The 20,341-nt window shown below is 40.3% G+C and overlaps 1 protein-coding gene across 2 annotated transcripts in view; it reads left to right on the top strand.

Moving 5' to 3' along the window:
• LOC124265620 (receptor-type tyrosine-protein phosphatase epsilon-like) overlaps positions 1–20,341 on the top strand; it is a 62,138-nt gene that overhangs the window by 17,540 nt on the left and 24,257 nt on the right. The window contains exons 2-14 of one of the 2 annotated variants that reach the window (XM_046700406.1): positions 395–640; positions 1,155–1,337; positions 1,951–2,085; positions 3,738–3,872; positions 4,409–4,543; positions 4,756–4,890; positions 5,078–5,212; positions 5,621–5,755; positions 6,156–6,290; positions 7,738–7,872; positions 8,230–8,364; positions 9,230–9,320; positions 11,776–11,867. In XM_046700406.1, the coding sequence (XP_046556362.1) occupies positions 395–640; positions 1,155–1,337; positions 1,951–2,085; positions 3,738–3,872; positions 4,409–4,543; positions 4,756–4,890; positions 5,078–5,212; positions 5,621–5,755; positions 6,156–6,290; positions 7,738–7,872; positions 8,230–8,364; positions 9,230–9,320; positions 11,776–11,867 (1,827 nt within the window). The remainder of the gene's footprint in view (positions 1–394; positions 641–1,154; positions 1,338–1,950; positions 2,086–3,737; positions 3,873–4,408; positions 4,544–4,755; positions 4,891–5,077; positions 5,213–5,620; positions 5,756–6,155; positions 6,291–7,737; positions 7,873–8,229; positions 8,365–9,229; positions 9,321–11,775; positions 11,868–20,341) is intronic. The other variant, XM_046700407.1, reaches the window with a different exon arrangement.

Genomic DNA, 20,341 nt, shown 5'->3' with positions numbered 1-20,341 from the left:
CATAATAAATATTACCAAACATCCGCTACATGGAAATTTCAGAACTTGATTACAGGACGAAACGAAAACCCAGAATTCCAGAGTATGTCATTATCACACATGTGTCACAGTGCCTGTATAGTGACATCAGATGTCCGTAACGGCTGATGTTCCGAGACCATTAGTTAACATGCATCTAATCAAATCTATATATAGTTGTTATGATATAAACGCAAAGATATTTCAAACCCTTATCAGGCTATATCAAGGTTGGGTTTGTATTCAAGATAAAGCCTATTTTGGGGTTCACTGAAGAGGTTTTTGTTACCACGAACGTTGTGTATGACAAGCTTTATATATGTATCTACTGGTGTGGAACATAATTTTGAAATTACAGTCACGTACACTGTTTCAGTAAATGTGGCACTTAACATGACTGCAACACAACATGGGGAATTCAATGATACTCACTGGTGCAACAAGGACCTAGGTCAGGTATGTGGTAACAAACCCGCAAACCTGGCTGTAGACGGGAACACAGAAAGAAATTTCTGGAGCGGTTCCTGTGCTCACCCCGATGAAGTATCCACACCCTGGTGGCAGGTGGACCTGGGTCAGATGTACAACATCTCCTGGATCAGGATCTACACCAGGGCACAGAGTGAGATTATATAGATGATGTAACTACATGTATGCTATGTAACTCGACCCGTGAAGGTCCGGGTTAGAATGAACCTTCAGTAACCCATGCTTGTCGTAAGAGGCGACTAACGGGATCGGGTGGTCAGGCTCGCTGGCTTGGTTGACACATGTCATCGGTTCCCAATTGCGAAGATCGATGCTCAGGCTGTTGATCACTGAATTGTCTGGTCCACACTCGATTATTTACAGACCGCCGCCATATAGCTGGAATATTGCTGAGTGCGGCGTAAAACTAAACTCACTCACTCACTCACTCACTATGTAACTCGATGAATATATTTAGAAATCCGTACACATGTTGAATAAAACAGTTACAAGTTAAGCGGAGCGCTTGCCTGTTGACCAAAGTAGGATAGTAAGTTGGTCTTTGTAAGCAAATGTATATTTACAACACCATAACCAATGTATAATAAGGTTTTTAAGGAATGGATATGTTGTTCAGAACTGTTGTTATCATGTTATTCATCATCCAGGTGAAGTCTATATGGACTCAACGATAGTAACAGTGGGGAACACGAACTGTTATAAACATATTCCAGGGACAGATGTGGCACCGGTGATGAACATCAGATGTGACAATGTGACGAAAGGCCAAACAGTTAACATCAGTCTTGCATCTGGTGAAAAGATGAGTCTGTGTGAAGTGCAAGTACTGAGTGAGTGTAACATTCATTTTATCATCTGTGACCTGTAACCTCTGAATAGAAATAATGCATTGATGTTCTTTGCTCTGTAAGAGATTGCAAAGATTTCAGCTTGAAAGATAGTGATTCAACAGCACATTATGATTAATGCAATGATTGGAATGCTGTGAATATTAACGCTCAAATTAGTTAAATGTATTTCGACCGATGTTTCTGACATCTATTAACAGGTGGTTGCAGGTGGCCCTGAGAAGGAACAGTCAGGTTTTGTTACACATCTTCCGTCACAGAGAGCCCCTGGATGGGCGAGGCTGTTGTTGAGTTGGAATATTTCATGATACGTAGGACATCTCATGACTGTGGCGTCAAAAACAATACTCATGACTTTATATATACGTCTTGCTCTTTGTTCGGGCGAAAAGAAATAAAAGTACTGTTTTCCATTTATGTAAATATGTATATGTGCGTGCGTGTGTGTGTGCTTCAGTCAGATGGACCTGTTAACTGGAGCGTCCCAAGGTTTGTGACATTTCAGAAAGAAAGCTTTTTTCCAGTTGTGTAACACGCCTCAGAAGTAACAGACTTTTTTAGAAACTTATATTTGACACGGTGTCTATTCCTGCAGTGTGTGAGGACCATTGGTTCGGCGTCAACTGCACCAACCAGTGCCATTGTGTGAACAACGCCACCTGTGACAAGACCACCGGATACTGCAACAGCGGATGTGTGGCTGGATTTACAGGAAATGACTGTCTGACAGGTAGTCATCACAGTCGCGTACCGATCCGTCGAATTTCTGATTTCAGAGTAGTAAAATGCATTCGATGGATGAGCACTGTTATCAAAACATTGGATCATAACCCAAAACAGACGCAAGGGGTGTTGGATGGTTTAACTCTCTCTATTTTCGTACTTTTGTACTTCCCTCAAAGGGGGTTGAAGTATTGTAAAATTATTGTCCTCCTGAGAGGGTACGTAAGTCCCAAAACATTTCAAGTAAATTTGAGTATACCAGGTGTTTTAATCGTAGTATTTTTGTCATTTTAATGTATGGCTAATTCTCGGTATAAGCACCAACAGCTGAAGGGATGGTGTAAATCCAGCTAGGGTCCATGCAGGTAGCAAAAGTAATGTAAGTCCCCATGGCTCCTAGTATGGTGCTCTACCTTCAGTTGTTGGCGATCTATAGCCCATTTCTATATTGTGTTGTCCCCTATAGTTAAAATGTTTTAGATTCAATTACTAGTTTTACATATATATCTGTGATACTCTAGTTGCTTTACTGTCCTTTGTCGGTAGGTTTTATAATCTCTATATATATTATATTTCAATGTCAAGTGTTCTCGTCACGATATGGCTGAAATATTGCCGATGTGACGTTAAATAATAACTCACTCACTCACTCACTTTTGTACTTATCTTTACCTACCCCTATGATACAATGAGAAATTGATGCATTAAACATATGTTTGGACTATCTTTATTTTTGTACAAAACTGAAATTGATGCATTAAATAAAATGTATTCATTAGGAGAACTATATACAAGGATATTTTAAATGCTAAATAATTTTTACAGCTCCTTTATCTTACCTCTTTTTTATTACTGCTGTCATATATGGGATAATTGTACGATTGAACAGGCGATTTTACTGGAACATTTACATTTAGGCGCAATATGCGGTGCGGTTCGCGGCACAAAGGAAACCAATTATAGCACACTGAAAGAAAGACGATATCTCTCTAAACTCATAACTTTCTATAAAATGTATTATCATCTGACTCCTGATTACCTGATTGATCTTGTACCGGGTAGAGTATTTGAACAAAGCAAACTGTAATCAGTTCATTTCTAAAAGTAACCGCTTCCAATGATTATCACCTCTACAGGTATATTCAATGTTAGACTAGTTTTTTCTAACTTGATTTTCTATGGCAGCTCATTTCGTTCCATATGTTTAAACCAGATGTGGAGCCGAGAAAAAAAGATGATAGTTCATTGCAAACATCGGCTTCCTCATCTGTGAACCCTTTAACTATTTAAGAAAACATGTAGTCAAATCCAATACAAGCCGATCCCTTAAATAATGAACTTAACACTGTCTGAAATTCGACCGATTAGCACAGAACCACTCAAGCATGATTCGACGAATCGGCACTGCTGACAGTTCAAAATTCGACGGATTAGGCCGTAAACGTACTCACCACGTATCCACTCATTAATAGAAGGTATCAACAAAATAATTATGGGGATTATGTCCGGGGTGATTTTTTATTCTATTTTTTATTTTTATTGTTTTTGGGGGTGGGTGGGGGTGGTGTTGTCTGGGGAATTTGTCCTGATTCAGCCCTGTTCAAACAAAAATAATATTTATACTTAGGCTTCATAGCGGTCACTATCTATTTTTCTCAGAGTGTGATGACTATACGTTTGGGAGCAACTGTGCTGAGAAGTGTCACTGTAAGGGCAACACTACATGTAACAAGACAACAGGCTTCTGTCAGGGCGGATGTGCGCCAGGATGGACGAAGGCCGACTGTCAGACAGGTTTTTGCCTAATCTCCATTTTTCATATCTTTGGTTGCATACAAGCTTTTTTTGCTTTTTGTTGTAACAGTTGTTGTTGTTTTGGGGGTTATTGTTTGGTTTGTGCTTTTGCTGCAGTATAATTGATACATTTCGAATGAGTGACCAATTGCTACATATTTGAATGAATTGTTATATTTTATCTTAATTAACTGATTCATTTGTATAGTGTAATTGACACATTTGGAATGAGAAATCAACTGATTACCGTATTTTAGAATAATTTATTGTTTTTACTTAATTCATTTATTTATCGTTGCAGTGTAATTGATACATTTAACTGAAGGATCAACCGGCTAATGTATAAATGATTTGATGTTCAGCGTGAAGTTCTATCTTAACATTCAACAGGTTTTAGTCAAATTGAAGTTAAGTCCGATTCAGTGGATAAATACAATGCGTGAAGACACAACATATTTTCAATTCATGAACACACACATTGTACACGTCCATACGTGCTGACAGAGGATTAAACTTATGTCTAAATGTATATTCAGAGTGCAGTAACAACACGTTTGGACTCAACTGTAGACAGAAGTGTCACTGTCTGAACAACACGACATGTAACAAGACATCAGGCTACTGTCAGAGTGGGTGTGCAGCAGGATGGAAGAGAGGCAACTGTCAGACAGGTATGTTGTGCTGTGGATTGTGGTCTTCTTCTCTGTATAATAGCAACAACCAGCAAAGATGTTGAGTATTTGAATACCATTCCAGAATGTATACGCGGTATGCTTTGTATAAACTGTGGCCTTAAGTGGAACTTATAAACACATATGTCACAGTATCTCAGTTCCAATACAGAAAATATTATAAATGGCTCATTTGTCTTTGCTATTCGCAGAGTGCCCTGACTTCACGTTCGGTTATAAGTGTTCCCACCAGTGTCACTGCCAGAACAACGCTACATGTAACAAGACAACAGGCTACTGTCAGCGAGGATGTGCGGCAGGATGGAAGGGCGATGCCTGCCAAACAGGTATATTGTGCTGTGAATTCGTGATATCATTTTTTTATCGTATAATAGCAATAGACAAGATTACCATACCAGAATGAAATGACAGCACGTGTTTGTATGAATATGCCCACTATGGTAATTTATGTTCAAATATCTCAATTCAAATATTTATAAAATGTGTTACTCATAGCTACCTTTTTATTCACAGAGTGCACCAACAACACCTTTGGTGTCAATTGTTCACAACGGTGTCACTGTAAGGACAACGTCATGTGTGACAAAACATCTGGCATCTGTCAGGGTGGATGTGCTCCTGGATGGATGGAGCACAACTGTCAGACAGGTAATTGCTTCATATTCATCCCTACTCAGATGTAGTTGTATCTGTGCTCATGTAAAGGAGAACGCATTTATAACACACGTAATTGTTTGTTTGAAACTGACACGCTCTGTGATATAGTGAATGAACGAGCTTAGAAAATATGTTCAAAGAGACACAAAGAGATGAATCTGACATATGGATTTATCATAATACTACAATGTGAGTTACTGTTTTCAAGGCGCCTTGGTTTCATTCAGCCGGAAAACAAACTGTATCTTAAGATTTAACAAGTTTTAGTTTATGGAAAATAAAAAGTGATTTAATAGGTAATACATGAAGACACGACGTAGGAATATATGAGTACATACAATGTACATGTCTACACAAGCTGACAGCGGAATATACTTATGTCTAAATGCATATTCACAGAGTGTAACAACTACACGTTTGGTGTCAACTGTTCCGAACAGTGTCACTGCCAGGACAACGATACATGTAACAAGACAACAGGCTACTGTCAGAGTGGGTGTGAGGCAGGATGGAAGGGCGATGACTGCCAGACAGGTATATTGTGATGCGATTTGTGACTTCTATTCCCTAATCATAGAACAAAGAACATTAAATTTACTCACACATTTGAATACCATTCCAGAATATATAGGCTAGGCGTTTGGTATCAACTTTGTCCACACACTTCACATGTTCACCAGTGTCTGAATTCCAACACAAACTGGGGCGGTGGGGGTAACCTAGTGGTTAAAAGCGTTGGCTCGTCACGCCGAAGACCGGGTTCGAATCCCCACATGGGTACAATGTGTGAAGCCAATTTCAGGTGTCCCCCGCCGTGATGTTTCTGGAATATTGCTAAAAGCGGGCGTAAAACTAAACTGAGTCAGCCAGTCAGTCAGCCAACACAAACTAGGTTTAATAATAGATAATAGTGGCCACCATTTTCTATTCACAGAGTGTGGTGACTACACGTTTGGGATCAACTGTGCTGAGAAGTGTCACTGTAAGGACAACACCATATGTAACAAGACAACAGGCTACTGTCAGGGCGGATGTGCGGCGGGGTGGAAGGGAGGCGACTGTCAGACAGGTATATTGTACTGTGGATTGTGGTCTTTTTCTCCGTATAATAGCAACAAGCAACAAAGATGTTGAGTATTTGAATACCATTCCAGAATGCACAGGCGGTATGCTTTGCATAAACAGTCGCCATAAATGTAACGTATAAACACATATGTCACATGAAATTCTTCAAAGGCATTTAGAAGTTGGTGTAGCAATACATGGATATAACGAACAAGACAAATCTTACGGATAACAACTTCTTGATATATTTTTCACAACGTTTCTGGGCTAGTTCTTGCCCCTTCTTAAGGTGGATACTGGTGATCGTGAACAGAACAGTATATATATAGATGTACAGGAAGCCACGTATGTAAATTGAGTATATATAAGGGGAAAAGGAGGTATAACCAAGTATGTACAAACTATGCAGTGAGATCAAACAGCACTAATCTTCTTATGTTGATTAACTCACACAGTTTTCTTTTGCGCCAGTTGGTGATGTTCGAAGACAGGATTTCGGTGTGATGCCAGTTGATAGAGTGTTTGGGATTGTTAACGATGTGTTCTGAGAGGGCAGGTTTGAGATCAGATTTTCCCACTGAAGTTTTATGTTCTTTTAGTCGTATGTTGAAGGGCCGACAAGTTTCTCCAATATAGGTGCTTACACAATCACAAAACATACATCACAGTATCGCAGTTCCAATAAACAAAATATCGCTTTGAATAAAATTAATTATGTTCATTCCTCTCTGAACACGTTTATAACACATCTAATTGTTTGTTTGAAATGTACATGTTTTTGAAGCACTGAATAGACGAAAATGTAACCCTCAAATATAGACTATCCAAGTGCTTTTTGTTTGTTGGTTTTTTAACGCAGCGCATAGCAATATTTCAGCTACATAGAGGCGGTCTTTGATTAATCTAGTCTCGTCCAAGCAATGCAGAAATCAACAGCATGAGCATCGAACTACAAAATTGGGATACTATGATATGTGTCAAACAAGTCACCAAGCCTGACCACCTGATTTTCTAAGTCGCTTCTTCGGACAAGCATGGATTACTGAAGACCAATTCTAACGCGCATCTTCACGGGTCGAGTACCCAAGTCACATCGTACACACTGAACAAGCGTGCAAAGTATATTTAAGGGGCACAAAGAGATGAATGTGATATATGCATTTATCAAAATACTACAATGTATTGTTAGTGATTTTAAGACGACTGGGTAGTTTGTTTGAAACTCACACGTTTATATGAAACACTGAATAGACGAAATTGCCCCATTTAATAATTCAGCGGGATCACATTTTATTTCATTCACTTGGTTTTAGGTTATGGGATGTATAATGCGATTAAAAACGCATGGAATACGTGAAGACACGTACATATTTTTAATTCATGAGCACATAAAAGACACGTCCTTACGTGCTGACAGAGGAATATAATAATGCCTAAATACATACATTCAGAATGCAGTAGCAACACGTATGGACTCAACTGTACACAGACGTGTCACTGTGAGGACAACACCAAGTGTAACAAGACAACAGGTTTCTGCCAGGGCGATTGTGCATCAGGATGGAAGGGCGATGACTGCCAGACAGGTATCAAATGAAAATATATCTCCAGACCACATTTCATTCTGTGACTCATACATTGAGCCACTAGCTGTCAATGAGGCAAACTCGATATATCGGCCAATTTATTCAGGGAATAACACATTAAAATTTGTGGCTTCACTCGTCAAGCCAAAGACCCGGGTTCTATATCCCACATGGGTACAGTGTCTGAAGCCCATTTCTAGTGTCCCCCGCTGTCATATTGCTTGAATATTGCTAAAAGCGGAGTAAAAGTTGACTCACTCACTCTAAACGAAGCGATCACATATTCATATAGATCTTTGCTTTTCCCGAAAGTAAACCACTGGCCTGATCCTGTATTTTTTCTCTGCTGATTGTCAGCGTGCAGTAACTCCACATATGGCACCAAATGTAAGAAGACATGCCACTGTAAGACCAGTGGAGTTTGTGAAAAGACGACAGGACATTGTGAGGGCGGATGTGCAGATGGGTGGACAGGAGAGAGCTGTCACGAACGTAAGTATGAATCCATGCATTCTCCCACGTTTCTAGTAGCATTTCGTAAATCACACTTGTAGCGTTAACATGTATCTATCATCGCGCTCTTCAATCGTCTTCCTATGACTTCAAACCTGCATTTTGCCAGATGTTAGAAATGATCTACTTAGATACGCTCAGACACTCACGTATTACATTTGCAATTTTTGTCTTTTCTGATGATCTTTGAAATAAATAAGTATCTAAATATCAAACTCCTGCAGGTTAGACTGTCAGCCCGGATAGCGGAAGGTCGCGGGTTCGAACCCCGGCTGCGTCATACGAAAATACGTTAAAATGTGGTACTTGTTGGTCCCTGCCTCGCACTCGGCATTAATGGGTACAACGAGGACTGGTCAGCTCGGAGTCAGTATACTGTGTCTGAATGGGGTATTCATCCTAAACTGCGACATGGTATCTCAGTGAGCTAGCGCTATAAAACCAGCTTAAGTCTGGGCTAGTACAAGCAGCCGCACATACACATATACACGCATGCATGTCGTCATATGAGCAAAATATTCTCATGCACGACGTTAAACCCCATGTCACCTCACCTCAAAAGCCTGCACGAAAGCATTACCTCAAGATAGCAAAATCTGGTCATTACTCTTACCTCGAAATGATGTATTTTGCGGAGTGGCAAAGACTGACTTTTAACTGTTAACGTGTCCCGTCTCTTCCTAATTTATATTATCTAATGACCTATCTTTTTGTTACTTTTGAATGAATGCTCTGTGTCCATCATCTGCACCTAACGCTGTTTTCCAAGATACATGTACTTGATTTTATCAACAAATGTTTCCAGCTACATTGTCATGATAAACTAATCCGTTTTGTGTTTTAGCTGAGTCAGCTCTTAACATAGCAGTGATAGGTGGGGGTGTCGGAGGAGCAATAGTCATTCTGGTAGTGATTGCAGGAGTTATTATTTACAGGTGAGGAAATGTATACGCTAATAATCTTCACATCTTGCTGAGCATACCTGAGAACACACACACGGCACTAAAATATACGTTTTAATTATAACGTTTCGTCTGTTCCTGTACCTCAATATAAATAATCAGATAAAAAAATATAATATATACTAAGCAGCAAAAGAAACGTCAGTTTGGAATTTTCCTTCGCAAAAACGGATAACTGTAAACTCATTTAATGTTTTGATTGTATATTTTTGACAACATCTCCATCTTTACCTGAGTAAGGACATTGCTTCCCAAGCTCAGAATGGAACCGAGGAAATGGTCTCAAAAACGCAACCCGATGTCGGAGATGGTACGGTGTTCTCCATGCAACTCATGCTGCACGTGCTGTTCACAAGGACCAGCCCTATAAAATGCACCCCCAACCTGGTTCAAACATTCACATTACAACCTCTGCAGGATGCCGCGACTCACGACAGCTCAGAGGAACCAGGCGCTAGGAAGACTTGAAGCTGGCCACACTGAACAAGCCGTTGCCAAGCGTTTCCAGGTCAACGTTTGGACCATCTACAGGCTGCAGGAACGTTTCCGGGCCACCAACACCACAAATGATCGCCCCCGTACTGGCAGACCAAAGGTGACCACAAGACGACAAGACCGCCATGTTGTGCGACAGCATGTACACAATCCCTTCATGCAGGCATCCAAAACAGCATGCCAGACAGTGGGAACACACGGAAGACCAATCAGTACTGATACAGTACGCCGACGTCTTCACAGCGCGAACCTCCATTGCCGTAGACCTTACCGTGGTCCTATCCTAACCCCATCGGCGTAAACGTCTACAGTTTGCCCTACAACACCAACACTGGCGATACAGGCAATGGAGAACTGTTCTGTTCACAGATGAGAGTCGGTACTGCGTATCAACTGCAGATGGCAGAACAAGAATATGGCGACGACGTGGCCAGCGTAATTCAGACCAATGTGTTATGGAAAGAGACTCATGGGGAGATGCAAGCATCATGGTATGGGGTGGAATACGCCTGAACCAGACAGTGGGTCCTGTGGTGTTCCTGAACCTTGGTCCATGGGGAGGAGGTGAAATCACAGCGGTGCGCTACATCGACCAAGCTCTCAGACCCCACATCATACCACAATGACCTTCATCAATCGATTGGTGCACGCCATGCATAGAACCTGTGCTGCCGTTATTGCCACTCGTGGTGGTCACACTGGATACTGAAGTCAAGAATGGACTGCAAACGTTCACGTAATGTCTTGAGTTGAGTTGGGTTTTACGTCACATCGGCATTATTCCAGCCATATAGTGACGAGAACAAGTTTGCATTAATAAACATTGTAAGTACATACTCGGAATTAGTTTTATTTCAAAAACATATATTCATTACATTGTCATTTAAAAGCAAAAAAAGTCATAGCACTAAATGTAAAGGCAGGCAATTTGTTAGTCACATTTCAGTTACAATTTATGATAGAGATCAACTTCCCTCAGGTAGTTCACTATCAGATGAGCGCTCACGCGGGAGAACAGATCTTTCAGATTTGTTGCATCATAATTTGAGTCCCTTGCAGACGATAAGTCCACGCAGTCAAGCAGAATATGCTTGATTGTGAAAACCTCATCGCAAGAGACACACATGGGGGGTCCATCCCCATCCGTTTTCAGCAGATAGTTATGAGTAAACCGACTGTGGCCAATACGACATCGTCGTAAAATTACCTCATCACGTCTTGACTGACAACCCAAGTAGGTATAACCAATTGTTGGCTTCAATTCATACAGTTTTTTTCTTCCTACTTGAGTGTCCCACCTTTTTTGCATGAGGTCCCGAGTATAGCTTTTGATAGTGGGTTTGAAATCACTGTACCGGATCAGCAGTGGAGATAAGGGCTTGTCAAGAGCTGCTTTTGCTGCAGCATCGGCTTTTGTGTTACCTGCTCTGCCGACGTGACCCGGCAACCAGCAGAGGACGATGTCACATTGGCCAGTAGAGAGGTCGTTGTAAAGTTCTAAAATGTCCAGAATGATTGGGTGACTTGAAGTAACATTTTGAAGTGCTTGAAGGCAAGATAATGAATCTGTGAAAACGATGAAGTTTTGGGAATGGTTCTGCTGTTTAATATAGGTCAAAGCTGAACAGATAGCTTTGGCCTCGGCAGTGAAAATGGAACTGTTGTCGGGAATCCTAGAGGAGACAGTCTTAGATCCAATGCCTGTAGCACTGGCAACTTGGTTCTCGTATGTCTTGAGTTATTCAGGCATGTGTCAAGATATTGTACACAAAAAATGGTTTTGATCCGCTTATTATGTCCATTTCTGTAATGATTTTATTACAATGCCTATCTAATTTTGAATTCGCACTGACGTTTTTTTTTGCTGCTGAGTATATAATAGACCTTGGCGTAGGTAAACCTCATTATACCTCTCGGTTTTTTTCGTTAACAGAAAACGAAATCGAAGCTCTGAGGATAATATTTCCGACAAGAGGGAAGATGATGCAGTTCCTATGTCTGAGACGAGAGCAAAATCACAAGCAGGTAATAGTACATCCAAGCCTAATACATTAATAATGTTATATCCAGGTATTGAACAGCTCCATAACATTTACTCCCATTGCGCCATGATTCTCTCAGTGCCGTTAATATCAATGTCTGCATTGTATTTGCATTGATGTGTCTTAAAATACTCGGAAAGAATAATTCCAACGCATACTCAGAGATATAGCAATACAAGGACATCAACTGTGTATAATTTTATTTCATTTTATTATATACTCTCCCCCCAAAAAACGCATCATGAAAATTGCAATTTCATGTAGCATTGAATTAAAACGTGATTCGTTTTACAAAAGGTTTTGCTCTGTTTATGAGTCCTATGGTGTTTATGTTTTGAAGCATCACAACAAAACGCACCATCCGTAAAAAAACAGTATTTAACAGCATGATTTTCAATTTCGGCGTGTAGTGTCACAGAATACACAATTCACATGCAATGCACGTGAAAGTTGGGGGTCAGATAGTCTCAATGATGGGTATAAAAGGTTGATCGCTGTCCGTCGATTATTCACTGTATTTGGAATATTGTTGACGAACGCAAAATGCCACGTCTAAGTGAAGCCAACCGTCATATCGCCATTGGTTTGCTTGAAGCTGGCCAGTCTCAACTTGCAGTTGCTCGACGCATGAATGTTCACCAAAGCACCATTTCACGGATCTGGGAGAGATATCGCCGTCAGAATGCGGTAGCAGATGCCCCTCGTAGTGGGGCGCAGGATCGCTACATCCGGGTACATCACTTGCGTCATCAAACAGCTACGGCGACCAGTACCGCTCGACAAATACCCGGATTGAGGAGGCTTTCTGCACAGACCGTCAGGAACAGGTTGAGAGAGGCTGGTTTACGTGCGAGAAGACCTTATTTTGGCCCTGGGCTTCGAAAACATCGTCGACATCGAGTTCAATGGTGCACCAACGTTCAGGACTGGAACCTACCGAATTGGCGTAGAATCTGGTTCAGTGATGAATCACGATTTCTATTGGAACGACGCGATGGAAGAATGCGGGTGTACAGACGTCGACGTGAACATTTCGCCGACGCTTGCGTTCCCCAGGTGGACAGATGAGAGTGAGGGAGGTGTTATGAGGGAGTGAGTGAGTGAGTGAGTTAAAATTTAACGTCACATCGGCAATATTTCAGCCATATCGTGACGAGAACATTTGACATTGAAATAGAATATATATAGATATTATAAAAACCTGCCGACGAAGGACAGTAAAAATGCTAGATAATCACAGATATGAATATAAAACTAGCGAACAAAGCTAAAATATTCGAATTAAAGAAGACAATACAATGTAAAAATGGGCTATAGATCGCCAACAACTGAAGGTAGATCACCATACTAAGGCCCATGGGGACTTACATTACCTTTGCTACCTGCATAGACCCTAGCTGGATTTACACCATCCCTTCAGCCATTGGCGTTTATACCAATAATTAGCCATACATTAAAATGACAAAAATACTACGATTAAAACACCTGGTATACCTAAATGTACTTGAAATGTTTTGGGACTTACGTACCCTCTCAGGAGGACAATAATCTTACAATACTTCAACCCCATTTGAGGGTACAGCCACTAACAATCTAAGTTACTAATCAAATCTACCAATAATCAAAATACATATATAGAACATATTTATCAAAATTCATTAATTAAATCAATTTCTTTTAAAAAGGCAAGAATTAAATGAAGATGAACAGTACTAAAAAGATTCTTAACAGTTTTAACATTAAAATATTTATCCCTTATGATGGAGAATTCAACACAGTCAAGCAGGACATGCCTGACCGTGGTTCTCTCATCACAGGGGATACAAAACGGAGGATCCTCACCTTTCAATAGGTACGCATGAGTGTATCTAGTGTGGCCAATGCGACATCGTCGCATGATGACCTCCTCAAATCTGGACTGACAACCCAAGTAAGTGTAACCGATTTAGGGTTTTATTTCATGTTATTTATTGATACCTACTTGGGTGTCCCACTTCTTCTGCATCAGATCACGGATGTAAGTTCTAATGCAAGCTTTGTAATCAGAGTATGGGATCAGAAGTGGTGTCACAGATTTGTTGAGTGCTGCCTTAGCAGCAATATCAGCCATTGTGTTCCCAGAAATGCCAACGTGGCTTGGTAACCAACAAAAGACGATGTCGCATTGGCCAGTAGCAAGCCCATTATGCAATTCAATAATTTCTAATAAAAGTGGATGTTTACAAGAAATATTTTTAATAGCCTGAGTGAGTGAGTTAATATTTAACGTCACATCGGCAATATTTCAGCCATATCGTGACGAGAACATTTGACCTTTAAATAGAGTATATATACAGATATTAGAAAAACCTGCCGACGAAGAACAGTAAAACTACTAGTGTATCACAGATATCCATCTAAAACTAGCAATGAAATATAAAATATTGGAACTAGAAATGACAATACAATATAAAAACAGGCTGTAGATTGCTAACGACTGAAGGTAGATCACCATACTAGGGACCATGGGGACTTACAGTACATTTGCTTCCTGCATGGACCCTAGCTGGATTTACACCATCCCTTCAGCCGTCAGCAAGTTTAGACAAATTAGCCATAAGTTAAAATAACACATATTCTACGATTAAAACTAATGGTATGTTTAAATTTAGTTTGAATGTTTTGGGACTTACGTACCCCTCAGGAGGACAATACTTTTACAGTGCTTCAACCCCTGTGAGGATACAGCCACTAACAATCCCAGCTGCTCAATTAAACTACCAATCATAAAATATTTAGCTATTTACAATTCATTCAACAAATCTAATTTTTTAAAATGCAATAACTAAATGAGAACTGATATTATTAAAAAGATCCTTCAGAGTTTTGGATTTGAAATAGATATCCCTTTGTGATGGAATATTCAATGCAGTCAAGCAAGACATGCTTGACTGTGATCCTTTCATCACAAAGGGATACAAAACGGAGGATCTTCGCCTTTCAATAAATATTCGTGAGTATATCTGGTATGGCCAATGCGACATCGTCGCATAATGACCTCTTCAAATCTGGACTGACAACCCAAGTAGGTGTAACCAATGTAGGGTTTTATTGCATGTAATTTATTAATACCTATTTGGGTGTCCCACTTCTTTTGCATTAGATCGCGGATGTATCTTCTAATGCTGGCTTTATAATCAGAGTATGGGATAAGAAGTGGTGTCACAGATTTGTTGAGGGCAGCCTTAGCAGCAATATCAGCCATTGTGTTCCCAGAAATGCCAACGTGGCTGGGTAACCAAAAAAAGACGATGTCGCATTGGCCAGTAGCAAGTTCATTGTACAATTCAAGAATTTCTAATAAAAGTGGATGTTTGCAAGAAAGATTTCTAATCGCCTGAAGGCAAGAAAGAGAGTCAGAAAAGATGATATATTGTTGATATTTACGGTGTGAGTTAATATATTTTAAAGCTGTTAATATGGCGTTAGCTTCCGCCGTGAAAATAGAGCTGTTATCAGGCAATCGAGATGATATTGTTTTGGACCCAATGACAGTGGCACAAGCTACAGCGCCACCATCCTTGGATCCATCTGTATATAAGGATTTATATGTAGTATATTTATTTCTTAACTGACTAAATTCTTGTTTATACTGTAACTCATTAGTTTCTGATTTTTTTTAAATGTGGTCAAAGTTAGGTCAACTTGGGGCCTAACCAGTTGCCAAGGAGGAGAAGAAAGAAGACGGGAAGGAGCTATCTTTTCAAGCTCAATGCCGGCAGCAGACAGGAAGGGCTTAATTCTGTGCCCAAGAGGCGGAACAAGAGAAGGTTTTTTGTTGTAGAAATCCTCATAGAGGGGATGAAAGACACAGTTATATGCAGGGTTAGACTCATTAGAAAATAGTTTAGTAATATATTGTAAAGATAATTTGATACGGCGTTGTGCAAGAGATGGCTCATCTGCCTCGACGTAGAGACTGTCAACAGGAGAAGTTCGAAAGGACCCAAGACAAAGTCTCAGACCTTGGTGGTGGACAGAATCTAAAAGTTGTAGGTTGCTTTTGCAGGCTCCACCATATATGATGGAGCCATAATCAAGTTTGGAACGTACCAATGATCGATACAGATGTAAGAGGGTAGCTTGATCCCCTCCCCACTTAGAATTTGAAACGACTTTCATCAAGTCAAGTGCCTTCAGGCATTTAGTTTTTAGGGATTTAATATGCGGCAGAAATGTTAAATGAGAGTCAAAAATTAGACCCAAGAACTTGGCCTCCTTAACAACTTTGATGGGAGTGCCATTTAAAGATAGTTCTGGGTCGTTATGGGGTTTGTATTTACGGCAGAAATGAATACAATTAGTTTTGGATTTAGAGAATTTAAATCCGTTTTCCAGACACCATTTATGTATTTTGTTTAAACACAACTGCAGTTGCCGTTCAATAGTATGCATATTTTTCCCACGACAAGAAATATTAAAATCATCCACAAATAATGATCCATCGATTGAATCAGTTAAAACCTTGGATAAACTGTTGATTTTAATACTAAACAGGGTGACAGACAAAATACTGCCTTGTGGGACACCCTGATCCTGATTATAATGATCAGACAGGGTTGAACCCACTCGGACTTGAAATTGTCTATCATTTAAAAAGTTGGATATAAATAGAGGCAAACGGCCTCGTAATCCCAAATCATGTAAATCTCTTAAAATGCCATATTTCCACGTTGTGTCATATGCCTTCTCAAGATCAAAAAAGATAGACACAGCGTGTTGTTTATTAATTAGAGCGTTTTTAACAAACGATTCCAAACGCACTAAGTGATCGACAGTACTTCTGTTTTACGGAAACCACATTGTATATCTGTTATGAGGTTATTTGTTTCCAAGTACCAAACAAGTCGATTATTGATCATTCGTTCCATGGTTTTGCAAACACAGCTAGTTAGTGAAATAGGTCGATAATTGGACGGATCAGTATGATCACGTCCGGGTTTAGGTATTGGTACTACTATAGCGTCACGCCATGAGGGAGGAAATTTACCTAATGTCCAAATTTCATCAAAAATATTTAAAAGAGTTTCTAGGCAGGGTTCTGGTAAGTGCTTCAGGAGTTGATAATGTATGTTATCAGCACCTGTAGCAGTATCATGAGCTTGCTCAAGAGCAGTATGGAGTTCATAAATAGAAAATGTTTCATTATAATCTTCCCCATTATCTGAATTGAAGTTAATAGTTTTCTTTTCTTGTTGTTTTTGATATTGTTGGAATTTGGGCACATAATTAGAAGAGGAAGAGTGTTTAGCGAGAGTTTCACCAAGTTTATTCGCAATATCTGATTTATTGGTAAGTAATTGATCTCCATTTTTTAAGATGATGGACACTAGATTTAGTACCTTTACCTTTAATTTTCTGGACCATGTTCCATACTTTGGACATGGGAGTTCGAGAATTTATTTTTGATACATAATTTTGCCAAGATTGGCGTTTATTCTGTTTAAAGACACGCCGCGCTTTAGCATTTAAAATTTTAAATTTATTCAAATTATGCACCATAGGGTGGCGACGGAAATAATGTTCTGCTTTTTTCCGTGCCTTCCGAGCTTGTTTGCACTCATCATTGAACCATGGTTTTCGAATGTGTGGAATTGCAGAGGACTTTGGAATACACTCCTCAGCTATGGTAGTCAGTTCATCAGAAAAACATGTGATAGCATCAGGAACATCAATAAAACATTCAGGTTTAAGTTTGTCAGCACACAACGTTTCATATAAAGGCCAGTTAGCTTTATTAAAATTCCATCTTGAGGATGGAGGAGCATCAGATGGGCTTACACGTTTGAGTATAGTAGGAAAATGGTCACTTCCACAAAGGTCATCGTGGACTGACCATTCAAATTCATTTAGTAAGTTGGAGTCAGTTATTGACAGATCAAGGGCTGAATATGTTCCTGTACCAGGATGTAAATATGTATCTGTACCATCATTATATATACATAAATTATTATTTGAAATAAATTCCTCCAGAATTTTACCTTTAGTGTTTGCGGTCGCACTGCCCCAGAGTGGGTTGTGGCCATTCAAATCACCCATGAGTACACATGGTTTGGGAAGATCATCATAAAGTGTTTGAAGATCAGCCTGCATAAGAGTTGATGATGGCGGAATATACAATGAACACAGAGTAAGTGCAACGTTCAAGGTAATTCGCACTGCAACTGCTTGGAGATTTGTTTTGAGTGTCACGGGGCTGTGGATAACACCACGTCTTACAAGAATGGATGATCCTCCAGTGGCCCTATCGCCTGTAGGAGAATAATAATGATATGTGTTGAAATGACGAAAATTTAAAGAATCTGTCTGCTTCAAATACGTTTCTTGTAAGCAGATCGCTGACGGTTGAAACTCCTGGTCCAATAGATGTAGTTCATGTAGATTAGTTTTAAGGCCTCTACAATTCCACTGAATAATGTTCGAAGAAACTATTTCTTCGGGGGTTTATTGGGGATCTTCCCTTGCCTTTCTAGAGGGCGACACGCTATGTGTCCTATTTGGGATGTTTTCGGACACATCCATGTCCTCCAACGATCCATATTTATTGAAAAGCTGAATTTTGTTTGTAGATCCTTTTGGGGCTCTGCCACTTTGACATTTTGTGAAGATTCACTTCTTGATTTCACTTTGGGATGTGCGATTTCTTTGACATTTGTTTGAGAATCAGATATGGATTTAGATTGAGTTGACTTACATAAAGATGCATCCTGAACACGGGTTGACTCCGGAAGAACTTCTGCAGTTTGAGTGGATATTTCAGGTGAGAGAGTCTGAGGGAATCAGTTTTAAGCCATGTCAAATTGGTTTGACAGCTTGCAGATGTTGTAGTTACATTGACTGTATCAGAAGGAGGTCTAGATTTGGAAGCATAAGTTTCAGGTAGTTCAGATGTTTGTACTAGTTTTTTGGCTTCTGCAAAACTAATGTCTTGCGTAAATTTAATTTTATTAATTGCCATTTGCTGTTTCCAAATGGGACAGTCTTTTGAGAAAGAGGAGTGATTTCCTTGGCAGTTGGTGCATTTTTTGAAATTGCTATTACAGTCATCTGTCGTGTGAGTTTTCTCACCACAGTGAGCACACGTAACAGATAATTTGCATGTATTGACACCATGGCCGTATCTTTGGCATTTAAAGCATCTTAAAGGATTTGGGATGTAAGTAGCCACACTGATGTTACAGTAGCCAGCCTTTATTGATTTTGGAGCAGTAGGACGGGAAAAGGAAAACAGGTACGTGTTTGTTTGAAGGGTTTCATTGTTTCTACGAGTTGTGAATCGCTTAACATAAGTGACACCTTGATCCTTCATCTCTGACACAATATCGAATTCTGTCATGTCAGCAAACAAGTGATCACGGTCTCGCACTATTCCTTTACTGGTGTTAAGGGTTCTGTGTGCTGAGACCGACACAGGAATGTTAACAAACGAGTCAGTCGCCATCAGGTTCGCGGCTTGGTGTTTTTTGCTACATTCAACAAGTAGAGCACCCGAACGCAAGCGTTTGATGTTTTTGACTTCGCCCGCAATTCCTTGTATTCCCTTAGATACCGCAAAAGGGTTTAATTTCAGTGGCGTCTTATCCAGTGTCTCAATGACGACAAAGCGTGGCCAGTAATCAATCGATTTGGTAGATCTGTGGTCTGTTTCATCAGGATCAATGTCAAGTGGACGTTTTGTTTTTTTGTTGGGGGTTTGGTAATCCATGGTTAATGTTTATATGGTTCATCATCCGAGCTCCCCACCCACCATGGAGTATCACAAGGACAATGCTAAAACAAGCGGGTCTCCGACTTGCAGCACCAAGGATACTCGGATGATATACTCCAGCAGAAAAATTAAAGATTAATAATTCCACCAGATTGGCCCATGAGCCACCGCCTTCTGGGTATAGTACTCTAGGCAAATTACAAATGTGAAATATTTTCAAATTCAAAACATAAACATATAAGCCAAGTCATTTCAGAAAACATGTTCCAAAGTGTTTAAAACGTGTGTATCAAAATATACATACACAGGGCTTGGCATGACCAGCCGATTGATAGAACCGGGCCAGTTCTACCACCCGTCTAGGTGAAGTAAGGGCCGAAGTGGTGTGTTGGGCAAAGGAACACTGTTCCTGGACCCAGTGCCCTCAACCACCAGAATCCCGTCCTCCACCGACACAGGGGCGCAACCCACGGCAAACGGGTTGGTGGACCTAATATCCCCCCGGGTCCACAACGGGGGTCGAAGGGCGCTTGGCGTGACCCAGCACCCACCACGAGGAGGTGGCCCTTCATGGGTGCCTAATGGCGTTTGCTTCTGCTGTAAAAATAGAGCTGTTATCACGTAAACGAGAGGAGATTGTTCTGGATCCAATGACAGTGGCACAAGCCACCGCGCCACCATCCTTGGACCCATCTGTAAATAAGGATTTG

Source organism: Haliotis rubra, unplaced genomic scaffold, assembly GCF_003918875.1.
Source record: "Haliotis rubra isolate DU_JTF1 unplaced genomic scaffold, ASM391887v1 Scf988, whole genome shotgun sequence".
NCBI lineage: Eukaryota > Metazoa > Mollusca > Gastropoda > Lepetellida > Haliotidae > Haliotis > Haliotis rubra.
This window is presented reverse-complemented; position numbering and strand designations above follow the sequence as displayed.